At 40.0% G+C, this 19,458-nt stretch overlaps 3 protein-coding genes and 1 non-coding gene across 4 annotated transcripts; 3 read left to right on the top strand and 1 right to left on the bottom strand.

Moving 5' to 3' along the window:
* Positions 1 to 3,109: 3,109 nt before the first annotated feature.
* Positions 3,110 to 12,564, top strand: LOC114548086 (aquaporin-8-like). The gene is given in 6 exon segments (XM_028567791.1): positions 3,110 to 3,369; positions 5,111 to 5,237; positions 6,742 to 6,956; positions 12,169 to 12,269; positions 12,272 to 12,302; positions 12,395 to 12,564. Coding segments are annotated over 6 exon segments (780 nt in total). The 3' UTR covers positions 12,441 to 12,564.
* Positions 12,565 to 12,821: 257 nt separating this feature from the next.
* On the bottom strand, positions 12,822 to 14,405 carry hbae5 (hemoglobin, alpha embryonic 5). The gene is made up of 3 exons (XM_028567888.1): positions 14,251 to 14,405; positions 13,625 to 13,832; positions 12,822 to 13,040 (listed from the first exon to the last, which is right to left on the bottom strand). The coding sequence occupies exons 1-3, from the start codon at positions 14,343 to 14,345 to the stop codon at positions 12,912 to 12,914; spliced, it is 432 nt and encodes a 143-aa protein (XP_028423689.1). The 5' UTR covers positions 14,346 to 14,405; the 3' UTR covers positions 12,822 to 12,911.
* trnai-uau (transfer RNA isoleucine (anticodon UAU)) lies at positions 13,917 to 14,010 on the top strand. Its single transcript has 2 exons — positions 13,917 to 13,954; positions 13,975 to 14,010. It is a non-coding gene; the product is annotated as a tRNA-Ile (tRNA).
* A 3,460-nt stretch (positions 14,406 to 17,865) lies between the features above and the next one.
* Positions 17,866 to 19,255, top strand: LOC114547742 (hemoglobin subunit beta-1). Its single transcript, XM_028567087.1, has 3 exons — positions 17,866 to 18,165; positions 18,702 to 18,924; positions 19,039 to 19,255. The coding sequence occupies exons 1-3, from the start codon at positions 18,074 to 18,076 to the stop codon at positions 19,165 to 19,167; spliced, it is 444 nt and encodes a 147-aa protein (XP_028422888.1). The 5' UTR covers positions 17,866 to 18,073; the 3' UTR covers positions 19,168 to 19,255.
* The last annotated feature ends 203 nt before the right edge of the window (positions 19,256 to 19,458 follow it).

Genomic DNA, 19,458 nt, shown 5'->3' on the forward strand with positions numbered 1-19,458 from the left:
AATTGGTCAGCTAAATGGGTGCAAATATATTTGTCCTTGAACCAGTTACAACTTGTTGAAACCTATTCAATTACGTGTTTGTATTAAAAGATTCATAAAAGTGTTTGATGATAGGGATCTAATAGCTACTTCTAACTTGGACTTTCCATGCTCGATGACTGCTGGAAAAAGTTACGAGACATTTGATAATAAATTCCACACATTCAGTTTCATACAAATGGTCACACTTTCTGTGTCTGTTTAGCTCACTTGGCAGAGCTGGCGCCCATGTGCAGAGGTTCTGTTCTTTGATGCAGAAGGTCCAGGGTTCAAATCCTACCTGTGATGGTTTTCCTGCATGTCTTCCCCTCTCTCTCCCCTTTCATATCTCTCGGCTTTCCTGTCCAGTGATGGCAAAAATGTCCAAAGATTTGAAAAAAAAAAAAAAATATGATCACGTTTTCTGTTATCTATTAACAGTCTTTTTGTACTCAATGGAAAACCATGCTTTGACGAAAAACGGATTATACTTTAGTACCCTGACCTTGACAGCATTGTTAAAAGAAGGAACATGGCCAGGACACTTCACTATAACATTTTAGCTTGATTAGAATCATAAACTGGTGTCCTTAGATCAGATGAAACAAAGCAGTAAGGTAGAATGGATTTCAAAACTATTCATATGCATCCTAAAAAATGGATGATGATGGTTTTAATAATGATAAAGATGGAACCTCAGCACTGTACTTAGTGTGCAGGCACAGGAAAGTAGCAATCACACATAGAAACTTCATACAACATTTTTTATTTCATTAAAGTAGTATGATCAAATGCATGCAGTGATGGCAAAAAAGAGATTGAATAATATACCTACAAAAACAACATGTAAAGGTTATGCAATACAAAAATGATTTATGAATATGAATAAAAAGGCACATAGTTAAAAACAGATGGACAAAGACAAACCAACATAAAAAAAGGTGTTAGGCCACTACAGGTCTGCAGAGGGATGAATTCTTATCTCATCTGGTGTCACTGGCGGAAGAAGTATTCAGATACTTTACTTAAGTAAACGTAGAAGACCACAACGTAAAGATAATACATACCTGCATTCAAAAGTGTTCTTAAGTAAAAGCAAAGAAGTGTTATTATCAGCCAAAATGTACTTAAAAAATAAAAGTACTTCTTATGCAGGAAAATGACTCGTTTGATGGTGTTGTATGATACATATTGCATTATAAGGTTACTGATGTATCAATGTGTAAGTAGCCTTTTACTGTTGTACTTGGTTGAGGTGGAGCTAAGTTTGACTACTTATTTTCAAAGTAACTAGCTGCATTAGAATTATGAAAAACTTTATTTTGGAAAGTAGTCAAAATATTACAGATATCTTTATTTTCACTTTTCTTTATAGAAAATTAAACAAGATTACAAGGACTCAATTAAAGACCAACACAACGTGACACGAAGAGTAAAGTAGCATCAAATAGAAATATTATTACTATTACTATTATTAATACTATAAATAGGAGACAAAAACCACTCTGGCTTGCTTGTATTTCTAAACCAATCAAAATCGTCTTGGGCCGGGGCGCCCTGTATCTCACCTGGGGCTCAGTCCTTACCGCAATGGCCCGGCGGATTCGAGTCTGACTGACCCTGGCCCTTTGCTGCATGTAATCCCCCTTCTCTCTTCCCCCTTTTCTCTCTTCAGCTATCCTATCAAATAAAGGCCATAAAATCATCTTGGGAAGAGCCACTAATGTTGGGAAGCACTGTTTTTTATCTTTTGTAAGAATCTGTTGTATTTTTTATTTTTTTTTAAATAATATCTTGATCTGCAAAGTGACTATAGCTAACTATGGCTGTTCAATAAATGTAGTTGAGTAAAACAGTACGACATGTCCTTCTCAATAGTAGCACAGTAGAAGTATAAAGTAGCATAAAATGGAAATATAAGAAAAACGTTACTTGAGCACAGCAATGTAAAATGTACTCGGTGAACCTAATTACTCGAGTATGAAAAAAGAATTGTGAAGCTGTCTGTAAAAAAGGGCAACAGCGTCTATACTGCTTGAGAAAATTGTACCATTTTCATATAGACAAGACCACGATGACATTATTTTATCATGCCTTTATCGAATCCATCGTATCTTTCTCCTTAGTGTCATGGTTTGGGTGGGTCTCAGTTAAGCACAAGAATCGCCTAAATCAAATTGTAAGATGGTCAAGTAAGCTGACTGGTAAGTCCCAGCTGCACCCCACATCCCTGTATCCTAAACAACTACAGCGGATAGCTATGGCCATCTTAGAAGATAGCCTACACCCTTTGAATAGGGAATTCCAGTATCTGCCCTCTGGATGGAAGGTTAGAGTCCCTGGTTGTAGAACTGCATGATTTAAAAACAGTTTTGTCCCAGCAGCAATCACTCCGTTAAACAAACTGTAGAATTACTTGCACACAATGCACAAGCACTTTGGTCATGTACTGTTTTTTTAATCCATATTTTATGTTTCATATGTTTTAATGTCTACAAAGTTTTAAGGATGTCCTGCCTCTTAGACTGTAAACCTTGTTTACGTATGGTTACCAATAAAGTAACGTGACCTGATCTTATATAATCCCATTTGTATAGGTGTGTAGAGTGAACGAAGGCACAAACCCATATGGAGCAGTGTAAAGTCTATGGTCCAGGTCTATCTTATCTATATGGCCACTGTTGTTCCATGCATGCCTGTGTCCAAGTAAGGAATTAATGATGATTAATAACGAGCAATTATCTGACCCCACGGACTGAGGTTATCCTTGAACAGCTCGGGTCCTATTTTGAAACCTTATTTCCCATTACAAAGGTCGCCTCGAGAACTCCTACGTGGGGCTGGCCATGTGTCAAAGGGTTTGGGGTGGGGATTGTATAGATACGATGAATCTTAGAATATCCTTTGCCTTTGTCGTTTAATGACCCGTGATGCAATTCCAGTTCAGTGTGCCAGCTGCTGCAGATAAATATAAATAACCACAGACACCTATCAGTTCCCTTGACTTAGTGTGCAGTCTTGGTCATGTGTAGGTGCTGGAGGTGCAGAGTTTCCTTTAGGCAGAAATAAAAATAAAAAAAAGAAAGCAGCAATGGGAGCGGAGAAAATGGAAATGGAAGACCAAGACTCTACTCTGATGGAGAAGGGACGGAAGCCACCCGCGCCCAAACCTCCCAACAAATATGAGACTCTATTCCAGCCCTGCCTGGCCGAGATAGTGGGGACCATGTTCTTCGTTTTTGTCGGCTGTGTGTCTGTCATCGAGAATGTGCCGGCGGCTGGACGGCTGCAGCCGGCCCTGGTGCATGGACTGGCTGTGGCGGTGATGGTGGCGGTCATGGATAACATCAGGTAAAGCTGTAAAGAATAGCAAGTCAGACGCAGGCATTTGGCAGAATCATATATATTTGAGTGGAATAGGTAAAAGGAAAAAAAAGTTCCAAATAGCATACTTTTTCTTTTTACGTTTGGTATGTACTTTAGCTACCCTTACAAAGTATGTACTGTTGTATGCAGTAGGAATACAATTGGGACACTTCATAACATTGCGCATTGAACTTTGACCTGTTGTGGCAGAAGATATACAGCTACGGCGACAACAGTTAAGATTAGGCACCAAACGATTAGAACGAACATTTGTTTCCTGGGTGAAATAATTAAAATGATATTATTAGATTAGATTGGATTAGATTTTGCAAGATATTGCTTAATTTATGTGTGTAGCTGTATTCATTCTAGCTACAACCATTTTCACCCTCTTGCTCATATATGCTGAGCAAAGGATTGTGGGTCAGAATAGCCAGAAAAGCATGCTGGCTTGCATACTAAAAAATCTGACCTGGTACTTTTGGCATACATTTTACATACTATATATTGGGACACACTTTTTCTGGCATACTAAATAGTATGGTATGATAGTATTGGTATTGGTATGCAGGAACAGTTTACAATCTGGAACACGTTCAATCTCAAAACGGTGTGCATTGTTTTGCTGCAGTTTCCATGTTGAACAACAAAATGCTTCCCCTTCCTCGCGTCTTAGTCCATCCCACCGAGGAAGCATGGAAGAGAGAGTGGGAGGAGAGAGGAAACAAGGAAATGTGATTTAAAGTGATGAGGCTTTCGTTCCATGTTTGTTGGCATTTATTGTGATAGCTTAGACACGAAAGAGGAGAGAGTGGGGGAATGACATGCAGGTCAGAATCGAACCCATAGCCTCTGTGTCAAGACTGAACCTCTCTGTATATGGGTACACTCTACACCACTAGGCCACCCTGGCACGGCTTTCAGCTGCACGGTTTACGGGAAGGCTGATCTCGTGTATCCTGACTCATATAGCTCCTCGGAGATCCCTTCTCAAAGCTTGCTCGGCGCAGCAATAAGAGATTTTAGTTGCTTTCACGAAGGAGGGACAGAACAACCTCCGGTTCAACCGAGGACCGAGGAGCTATCAAATAAGGGAAGTGGGATGCACCCTATGTTTTGGGACACACTTAATCTTTTGGTAACATTTTACTTGAAGGTATCTACATAAAAGTGACATGACACTGTCATAAACACATGACACTGTCATGACACAGTCATGACACATGAACCCTAACCCTAACCCTAACTTGTCATGACAAAAACCGAATGACACTTACTAAAAGAAGCGTTATGTCCTAAACGTTTATGACTTGTTTATAATGTTTATGACACGTTCATGACAGTGTCATCATGTCACTCTTCTGTAGATACCTTCAAGTGAAGTGTAACCGATCTTTTTTCTGGCATACTAAATTGTATGGTAGTGTGGATTGGAACGCAAGAACCGTTTCTCATCTGATCTCAGGGCAACGTTCAGCCCTGACAAAACGTAGCAACACAAGGTGCAAGCGCACTGCCTTTTTATTACCATGAGTTTACATACACGCCTCTGCTGATTGAGTGTCACCTGTGACACAACCACCAAGCTAGAGGAAACGTACCTCAAAGCCTGTTGCACACCGTTGCGCAACGATCCGAGGAAACAGGTCGTTCAAACCGGAAACCGTAGATTGTATATATGTCAATGCCGACACCCAGCTCCTCACTGCTGCTTCTCTGTCTCTAGCGGCTCCCATTTCAACCCTCCCTTCACTATCGCCATCTACCTGTGTGGAGGCATTGAGCTGATGTTGGTGGGACCCTACCTGGTCAGCCAGCTGATTGGTGGAGTGCTGGGAGCTGGAATGGCCAAGGTGTGTTGAAAGTGAACTACTTCAAGTGCACAATATTCTGAAAGGATGCACGCGTAGGTCCTTTTTTTGCACACACTTAAACATGTCAAATCCAATAATCGAATCCTTAATAATGCATTTTCATAGATCAGTGATTCTCAAAGTGGGGTCCGGGGACCCGCAGGGGTTGTGGTAGTATGCTAGGAGGTTCGTGAAAAGTTTTCTGATTCATTCATTCAAATGATCATGATCATTTTTTGTTGTTGACTTTTTTTTTTTTACAAAAGGCTCCATAGTTAAACGAATCATTTGTTTAATGTTTCTATTTAAAGTAGTTTATAGATTACTTTCTAATCTAACATTGGCTATCTTTGACTCACAGACTCTGCAAACAGTGGTGGAATGTAACTAAGTACATTTACTCAAGTACTGTACTTAAGTACACATATAATGTACTTTACTTGAGTTTTTTCTTTTAATGCCACTTTTTACTTCTATTCGGTTACATTTCAGAGGCAAATATTGTACTTTTTACTCCACTGCATTAATCGGACAGCTTTAGTTACTGGTTACTTTACAAATTAAGATCTTGGCACACAAAACACACGTAGTTTATAAAATAAGTTTTTTTTTTTATAAATTAAACTACCCAATAATATAACGGCCGACAAGTACAGCTGAAATGGTTAGACCAATACGCACATAACTGTTTTGATAATTTCCAGCATTGAGTACAAATACTTCAAGTACATTTTTCCGATGATACTTAGGTAGAAGTAAAATTTTCAACGCAGGACTTTTACTGTAACAGAGTATATTTACAGTGTGGTATTAGTGCTTTTACTGAAGTAAAGGATCTGAATACTTCTTCTACGACTTGCTAGGCGGTCTGTGAGAAGTTTTCAGATTCATTCATTAAAGGTGCTCTAAGCCATGTTGGGTGATGTTACTTCTTGTTGACGTTCGAAGTATTGTCAAACAAGATGAGGCTAGCTCGCCACCTCCCTCCTCCTCATCCCGTCCCCTCCCCCTCCCTTCCGTGCTTCCGCGCACTAACCCCCCAACCCCCACCCCCAAATCCTTCCTGTCGGTCATTGGCTCGAACACTGTTTATGTTTGGTGGTGCAGGTTGGCGCGGTTTGTAGCCTAAAAAACGTGTGACATCGCTTAGAGCACCTTTAACACTATCATGACATTTAGTTTTCTTTTTTACAAAGGCTTCATAGTTAAACAAATAATATTGTAAATGTTTATCTAATGTTATTTTATAATCTAAATAGTTCATGGGTTACTTTCTAATCTAGCATATCTTTAATTTTCAGACTTTGCAACTATGTTTAATAGCCTACATGTCTTATAGGCATTTCTCTTGTGTTGTTCTTTTACATAACATAAATAGGTGTAAAAACAAAATGTATTCCAAACGACATACATGAGGGGGTCCCCAGTATGTTATTTATCTATCCAGTTAGGTAGGGGTCTTTAGCTGAAAAAAAAAAAAGATTAAAAGAACCTCTGTACATAGATGATGACCCCTGCAGACCGCTACTTAAACGCAACGGGAGCAGCGTTTGACATCCTCAAGTCAGAGAGCCAGCTGTCCGGAGCCATCTTCGGGGAGGTGGCCATGACCTGCCTGATCACCATGGTGGTGCTGCTGGTGGCGGTCAACAGCAAGACCAAAACCCCGCTGGCTCCGTTCCTGGTGGGCTGTACCGTCATCATCAACGTCCTGGCAGGGTGAGATAAACCAACAGGGCGATGGCCAGAACTGTTGAACATTTACATCGGATTGGAAGTGACCAGCCCGTTCGTCAGCCGCTTGGTCCAGCTTGAGCAGTGTGATAATAATAATAACTGGCACTTCAAAGTAACCAACTTTCAAAATAAAGTTCCCAAAAATGAAATAGCATAATGAAAAAAGCTTTTAATGATAAAATTGACAATATTTGATTTTAAATATTTGAAATTTTGGTTACACTTTACTTGAAGGTATCTACAGTGACATGACACTGTCATGAAAGTGTCATAAACATTATAAATATATTTTTGTCATGACAAGTTAGGGTTAGGGTTAGGTTTCATGTGTTGTGACAGTGTCATGTGTTCATGACAGTGTCATGTCACTCTTATGTAGATACCTTCAAGTAAAGTGTTACCGAAGTTTCTTTAACATGGAAGTCAGCGTATGTTTTTGGGACAGCAGTTTTTTTTTTAAGATAATTTTTTGGGGCTTTTCTGCTTTTAATCTCTGGGACCGCTTTAGATATTCAAGGGGGAAGACAGGCAGGGAATTACCGCAGGCTGGATTCGAAGCCTAGGACTCTGCGTTAAGAAACAAACCTCTAAATCCAACCTGATTTCACAGAATTCTGTGAAATGAACACAGCCCCTTAACTCAAAATCTATGGCAGTTTCACGGAATCGCAAATAATTCCATGGTATGCCCACAGAGGAATTCCGTGAAATGAACACGGCCCCTCAAGTTAAAGGAAAGGTCGTGGGTGGGCTTACGTTTCCATGACACGCAGGACAACAACGGATGGTTGGGTTTAGGAAAAGACGCGCTCTAATTGCAGTTATTTGTTTTCTTAAAATAGGCTTATTTCTTTAATTGGAAAGTTACTTTGTGGATACCATTTAAAAATACTAATCCAGGTTTGTTGTATCAAATGGCCTGGCCTCCATCTTGTTCAGTGATTTCGAAACAAAATTAGCCCATTATAAAAATATTTAATGAAATTAAAATTAGTAGCCCATTTGAAAAATCTCTATTTCAATCAGCGTTTTGGAATCGATTAACCAATACTTGAATTTACACTGAATCTACACAAACTACATAGTTTTGACATGCAAGTCAATGTAGCTACATTAATTTAGGTTCCACTGTTGTTTTATACAGTCCATGGTTGTTATCCATATTGGTTTGTTTTATAAACCTCATTTCTTATTATTAACATTTCTGACCTTATCTCCTAAAAACTTAAAATGGTGTAACCATGAAATTCCAACTCTGGCTCTATTTACTAATGTAAAAAATGTTATTTTTAATAACCACATCCATATGAATAATACGGCGACATAACTTATGTTTTGCTGCATCAGTTGTATCAGATTTGAACAAACAACAATTTCAAATTGTTTTAATAATTCAACTTAAAGTGCTCATATTATGCTTTTTGGCTTTTCCCCCTTTCTTTTATTGTGTTATATATCTTTTTTGTGCACATTATAGGTTTACAAAGTGAAAAAAGCCCAAAGTCCACCCCAAAGGGACTTACCATCTCCAACAGAAAACACTGTTCACCAACTGCTCCAAACAGCTCTACTGTAGTCCAGCCTTTACTTCAGAGACAAACTTGCGTCACTTTGTAACACACGTTATAATGCTTGCCTAGCTGTTAGCGTGGCACGCCCTCATGCTCTGCTTCTGACTGGCTAGTAGTCCTTACCTAGCTACTGTGCATGTGCGACTCCCAACAAAGATTGAACAGAAGTGAGATGCCTCACTCTGTAGCTAAAACAGAGAGCTCAACACACAGGGTGAAAAGAGGAGCTGCAGCAATGTGCAGCTCAACAAAAATATGGTGTTTTTTGAAAATTAAACCATGTAAAACTATTCTGATATAACCTCTAAATACAATTATGAACCTGAAAATGAGCATAATATGAGCACTTTAATTATTAGGCTAATTAAACTTGTACTTTCTTGCCGGCGAGAGGTGACATATCGGAACGTGTCTGAACCCTGCCAGAGCTTTCGGACCAGCTCTGATGACCAACTACTGGACCTACCACTGGGTTTACTGGGTGGGACCCATGGGGGGGGGCCTGGTGGCAGCTGCTTTGCTCAGGTGAGAGAAGCCAGATATGACTGGCTGAATTAAAATAATGAAATAATACGCCATGGCATGATGAGAGTCACAATGTATCTCTTCTCTTTCAGGCTCATTCTGGGTGATGATAAGTTACGAGTCGTTATGAAATCATAACTATATTGTTCGTGCCATGCAGACGGCAGTGAACATGTCTGTCCCACCCTATCAGCTACACTCTTGACTCACGTGGCGTCATAGTGACGTGCGGTCAGTTTGATGCTGTTGTACTTTTCGTTGGTTTTCTTCCATGCCAAACTGTGTGATCACTGTGAATTGTTTTCAGTATTAAAAGATGAAGAACAACATATGTAGATGATCTCTTCATCTGTTCGCCCTACCCATGCAGATCAAATAAATGCTTGTTTTTGTTACTTGTGTGTGTGTGTGTGTGTGTGTGTGTGTGTGTGTGTGTGTGTGTGTGTGTGTGTGTGTGTGTGTGTGTGTGTGTGAAGTAAAAAATGAATACATAATAAAAAATAAACATTTCAGGAGACTGTTTTTGGCGGCATGCAGTTTATTTCAAGATTTTGCACCATGAGTTACATGATCGCTGGTAGCAGACCGCATCTCGCACTGCGGGCAGCTTAGCGGTATCTCTCAGCCAGAGCCAGGGCCACAGCGGTGAAGAATTTATCATAGGAAAGGTGGGCCTCAGGGGTGAACTCCTTTGGGAAAATGGTGGCGAGCTCCACGAGAATGCAGTGGGACAGGATCTGCGAATGACAGCGGACGCAATTACCTAAAAACAAAATGTATTCCAAACGACAGACATGAGGGGGTCCCCAGTATGTTATTTATCTATCCAGTTAGGTAGGGGTCTTTAGCTGAAAAAAAAAAAAGATTAAAAGAACCTCTGTACATAGATGATGACCCCTGCAGACCGCTACTTAAACGCAACGGGAGCAGCGTTTGACATCCTCAAGTCAGAGAGCCAGCTGTCCGGAGCCATCTTCGGGGAGGTGGCCATGACCTGCCTGATCACCATGGTGGTGCTGCTGGTGGCGGTCAACAGCAAGACCAAAACCCCGCTGGCTCCGTTCCTGGTGGGCTGTACCGTCATCATCAACGTCCTGGCAGGGTGAGATAAACCAACAGGGCGATGGCCAGAACTGTTGAACATTTACATCGGATTGGAAGTGACCAGCCCGTTCGTCAGCCGCTTGGTCCAGCTTGAGCAGTGTGATAATAATAATAACTGGCACTTCAAAGTAACCAACTTTCAAAATAAAGTTCCCAAAAATGAAATAGCATAATGAAAAAAGCTTTTAATGATAAAATTGACAATATTTGATTTTAAATATTTGAAATTTTGGTTACACTTTACTTGAAGGTATCTACAGTGACATGACACTGTCATGAACGTGTCATAAACATTATAAATATATTTTTGTCATCACAAGTTAGGGTTAGGGTTAGGTTTCATGTGTCGTGACAGTGTCATGTGTTCATGACAGTGTCATGTCACTCTTATGTAGATACCTTCAAGTAAAGTGTTACCAAAGTTTCTTTAACATGGAAGTCAGCGTATGTTTTTGGGACAGCAGTTTTTTTTTTGTTTTTTTTAAGATCATTTTTTGGGGCTTTTCTGCTTTTAATCTCTGGGACCGCTTTAGATATTCAAGGGGGAAGACAGGCAGGGAATTACCGCAGGCTGGATTCGAAGCCTAGGACTCTGCGTTAAGAAACAAACCTCTAAATCCAACCTGATTTCACAGAATTCTGTGAAATGAACACAGCCCCTTAACTCAAAATCTATGGCAGTTTCACGGAATCGCAAATAATTCCATGGTATGCCCACAGAGGAATTCCGTGAAATGAACACGGCCCCTCAAGTTAAAGGAAAGGTCGTGGGTGGGCTTACGTTTCCATGACACGCAGGACAACAACGGATGGTTGGGTTTAGGAAAAGACGCGCTCTAATTGCAGTTATTTGTTTTCTTAAAATAGGCTTATTTCTTTAATTGGAAAGTTACTTTGTGGATACCATTTAAAAATACTAATCCAGGTTTGTTGTATCAAATGGCCTGGCCTCCATCCTGTTCAGTGATTTCGAAACAAAATTAGCCCATTATAAAAATATTTAATGAAATTAAAATTAGAATTAGTAGCCCATTTGAAAAATCTCTATTTCAATCAGCGTTTTGGAATCGATTAACCAATACTTGAATTTACACTGAATCTACACAAACTACATAGTTTTGACATGCAAGTCAATGTAGCTACATTAATTTAGGTTCCACTGTTGTTTTATACAGTCCATGGTTGTTATCCATATTGGTTTGTTTTATAAACCTCATTTCTTATTATTAACATTTCTGACCTTATCTCCTAAAAACTTAAAATGGTGTAACCATGAAATTCCAACTCTGGCTCTATTTACTAATGTAAAAAATGTTATTTTTAATAACCACATCCATATGAATAATACAGCGACATAACTTATGTTTTGCTGCATCAGTTGTATCAGATTTGAACAAACAACAATTTCAAATTGTTTTAATAATTCAACTTAAGGTGCTCATATTATGCTTTTTGGCTTTTCCCCCTTTCTTGTATTGTGTTATATATCTTTTTTGTGCACATTATAGGTTTACAAAGTGAAAAAAGCCCAAAGTCCACCCCAAAGGGACTTACCATCTCCAACAGAAAACACTGTTCACCAACTGCTCCAAACAGCTCTACTGTAGTCCAGCCTTTACTTCAGAGACAAACTTGCGTCACTTTGTAACACACGTTATAATGCTTGCCTAGCTGCTAGCGTGGCACGCCCTCATGCTCTGCTTCTGACTGGCTAGTAGTCCTTACCTAGCTACTGTGCATGTGCGACTCCCAACAAAGATTGAACAGAAGTGAGATGCCTCACTCTGTAGCTAAAACAGAGAGCTCAACACACAGGGTGAAAAGAGGAGCTGTAGCAATGTGCAGCACAACAAAAATATGGTGTTTTTTGAAAATTAAACCATGTAAAACTATTCTGATATAACCTCTAAATACAATTATGAACCTGAAAATGAGCAGAATATGAGCACTTTAATTATTAGGCTAATTAAACTTGTACTTTCTTGCCGGCGTAGAGGTGACATATCCGGAACGTGTCTGAACCCTGCCAGAGCTTTCGGACCAGCTCTGATGACCAACTACTGGACCTACCACTGGGTTTACTGGGTGGGACCCATGGGGGGGGCCTGGTGGCAGCTGCTTTGCTCAGGTGAGAGAAGCCAGATATGACTGGCTGAATTAAAATAATGAAATAATACGCCATGGCATGATGAGAGTCACAATGTATCTCTTCTCTTTCAGGCTCATTCTGGGTGATGATAAGTTACGAGTCGTTATGAAATCATAACTATATTGTTCGTGCCATGCAGACGGCAGTGAACATGTCTGTCCCACCCTATCAGCTACACTCTTGACTCACGTGGCGTCATAGTGACGTGCGGTCAGTTTGATGCTGTTGTACTTTTCGTTGGTTTTCTTCCATGCCAAACTGTGTGATCACTGTGAATTGTTTTCAGTATTAAAAGATGAAGAACAAAATATGTAGATGATCTCTTCATCTGTTCGCCCTACCCATGCAGATCAAATAAATGCTTGTTTTTGTTTTTGTGTGTGTGTGTGTGTGTGTGTGTGTGTGTGTGTGTGTGTGTGTGTGTGTGTGTGTGTGTGTGTGTGTGTGTGTGTGAAGTAAAAAATGAATAGATAATAAAAAATAAACATTTCAGGAGACTGTTTTTGGCGGCATGCAGTTTATTTCAAGATTTTGCACCATGAGTTACATGATCGCTGGTAGCAGACCGCATCTCGCACTGCGGGCAGCTTAGCGGTATCTCTCAGCCAGAGCCAGGGCCACAGCGGTGAAGAATTTATCATAGGAAAGGTGGGCCTCAGGGGTGAACTCCTTTGGGAAAATGGTGGCGAGCTCCACGAGAATGCAGTGGGACAGGATCTGCGAATGACAGCGGACGCAATTATAAAGCAAATAGAGCTTTTAACACTGCAAAAAGAGAGAAGAGTTGGCTATTTTCACTCTCCTCCCATGTAGCTCCCAACATCCGAAATGCCAGTGTATTGCAAAAGAACATGCTTCAAAACTAGCGAAGCGGCTTTGAAAACAAAGATGTCTAATTTTAATTAGATTTAAGAGAAATTCAGATTTTGGGACGGCAAGTTTTTGTACAGAAGACGTGCGTAATTCATGCGAAAATAACTCGTGCGTAACAGTATGCATAATAATAATAATAATAATAATAATAATAATAATAATAATAATAATAACTTGTATTTATATTGCGCCTTTCATGAAACCCAAGGACACTTTACAGACTCACAGTGGCTATACTAAGGGGGGTTATAGGCTGTAGTAAATTTGGAATTTTTTTTTAAACAATAAAAAATAAAAATAACATTATCTTGAGGACTTGTAAAAGGAACACGCCTTACATTGCAATTAAAGACAGCTGTATATGTTTGTATATTTAAATAAATGATCTCCTAATTTTTGCTACATTATATTAATAAACGGTGTCTCACCTTGAAGTTGGCCGGGTCCACTCTCAGCGTGAAGGCGTGCTGCTCGCTGAGCTCCAGCAGGCCCGCTTTCAGGTCGTCAATTTTGGACACAGCCAGTGTTAGTCCACCCATCACTTTCTTTCCGTGGGCCTTGACGGGCTCAGAGCCGGGGCTCATGTCTGGCCAGTGGGCGAAGTAGGTCTTGGTTTGCGGGTAGACGACAAGCATCCTGTGGAGGTGGAGAAAACGTTAAGTGGTTTGACTTTCAATATTTGTCTGATTTAGAGTTGTTGAGTGCTCCTTCAGAGAAACGGCTCCAGTGGCGCAAGCGGTCAGCGCGCGATATTTATAAGACAGTATTCAGCCGAGTAATGCCGAGGTTGTGAGTTCGATCCTCACCTGGAGCATGTATTTATGTGGATGCTAAAGCTCCACAAGCACTGGAACCATCATACGTCTGTGTTCTGAAAAGTAGACTCACCGGTAAGTTAGGCCACTTTGTAACGCGTTACCTGGACCTACTTTGCGTTACATTTGAAAAAACGGGGTAGGCCTAACTAATCTTTGAAATAACGGACCGGATCGGCTGCATAAATAAAGTCAAAACACGTCATACTTTTTTCTGTACGAATAAACGTGACACTTACCTGCCCAGAGCTTCAGCGCCAACAACATCCGCTGACTTGGAGATTTTGCCCCACAGGGCCTTGACGGCAGTCTTGTCTTTGTCGCTCAAACTCATGTCGGCTTGGTTCTCTCACTCTCTTACTCTACCAGAGTCGGATGATGATCCTCGGGCAGTTTGGACTTCTACTTAAATCCATTTGGCCGGAGAGCCGCACCCACGGCAATCCGCGTATCAGAGCCCCCCTTCCGGCCTGATAGAAACTTCGGTGGACGCATGCCAGCACGCGAGGCGGTATCAGCTCGAGGCACAGGTGGACGACAGTTGACGGCCAATTTGCGTAAAACGAGTGCGTAATGAGTCACCACATGGGGTACTGCTGTGGTTTGTCACTAACGAAGGATGGAGAAAAGATTAGCCCGAGCACGTGCAGAGCAAAGGCATATCAGGTCACAGGAGAATGGAGCAGCGAGGAAGGATGGGTGACGTCAATTTAATATCAATAACCCTGATGTTAGAAATACATGGTCTCTCGCACCGCAGAAAAAAAGTTTTGTATTTTTTAGATTTTCCGTTGGCAGGCTTATTTATTTAAACGCTGGCCTGTACAAGACAGTATAGATTTTGATTGGGACTAAAATCGACACAATAAAGCCATGAAGGCCTTTTGTTTTAACCCTCGTGTTGTCTCGGGTTGTGTCTTCCTGTCGACCATTAACTTGTCCTTCCAGTTCAAAATTCAACTTTTTGGGGCGCTTTTCCGACATTTGTGTTGCTATTTTTGATGATTTTGTTACTTTTTTCAACGCTTTCTCTTATTCATTGTCAATTAACCTAATTTAAATGACATTATACCTATTTTTTGAATTAAAAAAAAGCAGAAATGATGATGACTAATAGTTAAGATCATTCATTTTAGGTAAAATGAATGATGCATGCATCCAAGTTATTTTTTGGGCAATTTAGTTGTAAGAAACCCATATTTCTGATATAAAAAAAAACTTTGAAAATAGGTCAAATTTGACCCTAGGACAACAGAAGGGTTAATTTAATTTCCACAATTTATTTAAAGCATTTGATTTAACAAGCATGAGAAATAATACGTGTTTTAAGGATGGCGTTAAGAAATCAGATGAATGGTTGCACACGTTTGATACATTTGATGAAATGACTCCAAATTTAGTAACACAAGTTAATTTAGACTGTCTAGCCTACAGCGCGTAAACAGGATGTGATGAATCATTTTCTAAAATTAAATAATCATAGTCTTATGGTTTTGCAGCTGTGAAAGCCATGTAATATTTAGCAGTGATTGCATTTTTTTCTGTTATTATTATACGCGTTATTGCCATGAATCTATTTCATATCAACAGGGAGGGGGGAGGGTGTGTGTGTGTGTGTGTGTGGGGGGTCACTCGTCATAACGTGGGTGGAGGCTGCTGCAGATAACACGCGCTTGCTTTCCTAGATAACACTCTGGCATCAAACTTTCCAGCTGCTCTCGCAAATTCGGTCACATTGCTTTTACACGAAGTCTAATAAACACAAATAAAGTCATATTTTATCAAAAAATACACTCGTTTTTTATTCCTGTTTCCTATATTGTGCAATAATATTACTGAGGAATGCTGCAATAGCCTACACTTATATACTTATTTTTTTATTTTTTGTTGTTGCATTTTTTTGCAGGTAACACTATATAATAACCATCAGTGATAAACGGTCATTTGATTGTAGTTAAAATGAGTTAATAGTTGTGTTGTATTATAACATTACTAATAATGAGTAAGTAAAGTTTATTTCTAGAGCACATTTAAACCCAGTTTAGGCCGACCAAAGGGCTGTACAGAGAAGCACTAAGGTGCTGTGTAAAAGTACATGTGAAATGTCAAAAATGCAAAGAAGAAAGAGAAGGCGAAAAGAACATCCCAACGACCACAACAAGCAGCAAGTCACAGACACAGAATTACAGACCAGATGACAGGTGAAGAGATGAGTGTGATGGAAAGGCCAGGGAGTTCAAATGGGTCTTTAAAAACACAAATGGAGGGAGACATTACTAGACATTATAAATCATTGATTCATTTATTGTTAATAGTAAAACAACTAGTGGGAACAAGATCTTCATATGGAAATACGGCAAGAAGATTGGTCTTTTATTTGCAGGAAAGTACATAAATGCTCTTATAATTAAGGCATAAATTAGCACTATTTAAGATAATGCACAGGGTATTATAGTCCTTAGGAATTAAATAAAATGAACAGAAATGTATCATTCCTCTGCTGGCGTTGTAAGAAATATAAGGTACTTTTTTAAACATGCTTTGGTCATGTGAACAACTTTCGTTATTTTGGAAATTTGTTACCAAGGTGATATCTCAGTGCTTCAGGTGATCTGTTCCCCTTTCACCTCGTGTATGTCTTTTGGGAATTAATATGTCTGACAAGTGGGATAAATATGAAAGTATGTACACAGATCTTGCTTTGATGGAAGCTAGGAAATGCATCGCTTTAAAATGGAAAGCTTCCAACCCCCAAAAAATAAAAAATTAAAAATTAAAATGAAAGAATATATATATATATATATATATTTATATATAACTACTAAAGCTTTATTTAGCCTAATAAGTCCAGTCATTTTAAGCCAAAATGGGGGTCAACCTAGGCCAAATTATATACTTCCCATTTTTGAATTATGGTTTTTATAAAGTGTTACCTTTAACGGTGTTTTATTGCACACATCATAGCATTTAATATATCAAGTATTTGTTAATATTACCAAATGATTTGTAAACCTTTAAGACATCGTTTGTAAGCCGTCAACAAACAGGATTTGATTGGCTATTGAAGTGGCAACGGATGATGATAATAATGTTATTAATGTTATACTTAAAGCTTTATAAACCACGTATTAATCCATAACTAATGTGCATAAGCACGAGTATAGGCTATATCTCAATGTATTAACAAACTATTTGCAACAAACTATTATAAATCATCATTTCAGTGTTTGTTAACATTAGAATAGCTTTGAACTAAAATATCAACTTACCATGTATTAATGATGGGTGGTACCAGTTAATAAGCAGTTAGGGATTGTGCTGAAAACAAAGCCCAACGTCAAAGCAAAATCATTTCACACCTTCATTTATTTTTAAATACAATTTATTTTTTGGCATTTAGGCACTTATTTTGTGACAGCTTGGACAAACAAGTGGAGAGAGAATGACATGCAGCAAGGTGCTGCGTCGATGACCAAGCCTATTCCACAAGACCACCCAGGCAGCCTGAAACCTATCATTTAATACGAGATTACAGTTTGGCGTTAGGACATGCGTGGTAGAGGATTCCTTTACAGCAAGGAAACAATGACACTTACTTGCATGCACTTATTTCCTTTCCCAGTCATCCATTCCTTTCACATTCACATCTCTATGAAAGTGGAGGCTGAAAACAAATTGCTCTTATTGACTTCTTTTATCCGAGCCTGAAAAATCGACGTCAATCTTTTTAAATATGTTAATAGGCTGCGCCGACCTCGTGCGTCTCCTGGCGCCGCGCCCATTTGGCACTGTGGGGTGACGGTTAGGGTGACGCGCGAGGTGGACGCAGGACAGGCTGAAGTGACGTGCATGTGAGGGTCTGCTACAGGCTGCAGCCGGACACTTGTCCAGCTTTCTAGAAACACCTGGAGGAGTCTGCAGCTTATCTGAAACTCTCATCTCCTGCCTATCACAGCTGGGGGAGCTTTGGCTTAAATAAACGCGGGTCGAGCTGGAGTAGTAGCCAGAAAACGATTCAGCTTTTTTTTCTGTAAAGCCTGGACACAAAAAAAAAGAGCCGCCATGGTTAAGTGGACTGACGAGGAGCGCAAAGTCATCAACAACATCTTTTCCAACCTGGACTATGATGACATCGGCCCCAAGGCTCTGCGCAGGTAGGCTACAGGAAGAGAACAAAAAAAATACTAAAACCCAACTGCTCTGAATTGTAAAGTCAAGCCCTCTAAAAAGCCCATTTGGGTCGCAGCTACAGAAGGGCAAACATGAAAAAGCTTTAGATGGCATTTAATGACGCGCTCAGAATCTTTCTCAAACTGGACAAGATAGATGGACTGGCAAGGGCAAGTTTGTGACTAGTAATGTTCCCACCTTTCATGCTATTTTTGAGGAATAGGATGTACAAATGTATGTGTCGCTTAAGTTATTTAAAAAAAAAAGGTAATTATAATGGCTTTAACTGACCCCACACACTTCTTATTTTACATGTCTGTATGTGTTTAAAACACTTTCATCTTATGGTCTTCAATGTATGTAACGGTGTTTGTTCTTGCCTGTTTTGTTGTGTTTTACATTCTGATGTGGACCCGTGTGTCTGAAATAAAGTTGAATTAAATGAAGTAGTAAAAAAAAGTTTTCTAGTTAATCCAACAGAATCCTTCCGGTCTTACCCTACCTGTCTCTCCCCCTGCAGGTGTCTGGTCGTTTACCCATGGACCCAGAGGCACTTCAGCTCCTTCGGTGACCTCTCCTCTCCCGCTGCCATCATGAAAAACGCAAAAGTGGCAGCCCACGGCGTCAAGGTGCTGCACGGTCTGGACCGGGCTCTGAAGAACATGGACAACATCAAGGCCACTTATACCGAGCTGAGCATCCTGCACTCGGAGAAGCTGCACGTGGACCCCGACAACTTCAGGGTACACACACACACACACACACACACACACACACACACACACACACACACACACACACACACACACACACACACACAATGTAAAGACTTTACTGACTGTTTTCCCTTCGTATAGGTGCTGGCTGACTGCCTGACCATTACCATCGCCGCCAAAATGGGAGATTCCTTTACAGCGGCAACGCAGGCCATCTTCCAGAAGTTCCTGTGCGTGGTGGTGTCCGCTCTGGGAAGGCAGTACCACTAAACCCAGCAGCTTCCGTATACCTGGATACCATGAAGGAGATCTGACGTCTGTTCACCTGTCTCCTCAATAAAGAAACAAGTCAAACTGAAAAAAAGTCTATTTTTTCTTTCTTTCTTTCTTTTTCTCGTGCGTGCGTAATTACGCATGCGGCATCATATTACATTTGGTACTGATTCAGGAAGGTTTTGAATCGAGTTAATGCTACTCTGTTAGCTGCTTAAATTGATGAATTAATGCACGATTACTCATGAATTTCTGTTGCTCACCATTAACAAATTATGACTTTACGTG

This window comes from Perca flavescens, chromosome 21 (assembly GCF_004354835.1).
Source record: "Perca flavescens isolate YP-PL-M2 chromosome 21, PFLA_1.0, whole genome shotgun sequence".
Classification (NCBI taxonomy): domain Eukaryota; kingdom Metazoa; phylum Chordata; class Actinopteri; order Perciformes; family Percidae; genus Perca; species Perca flavescens.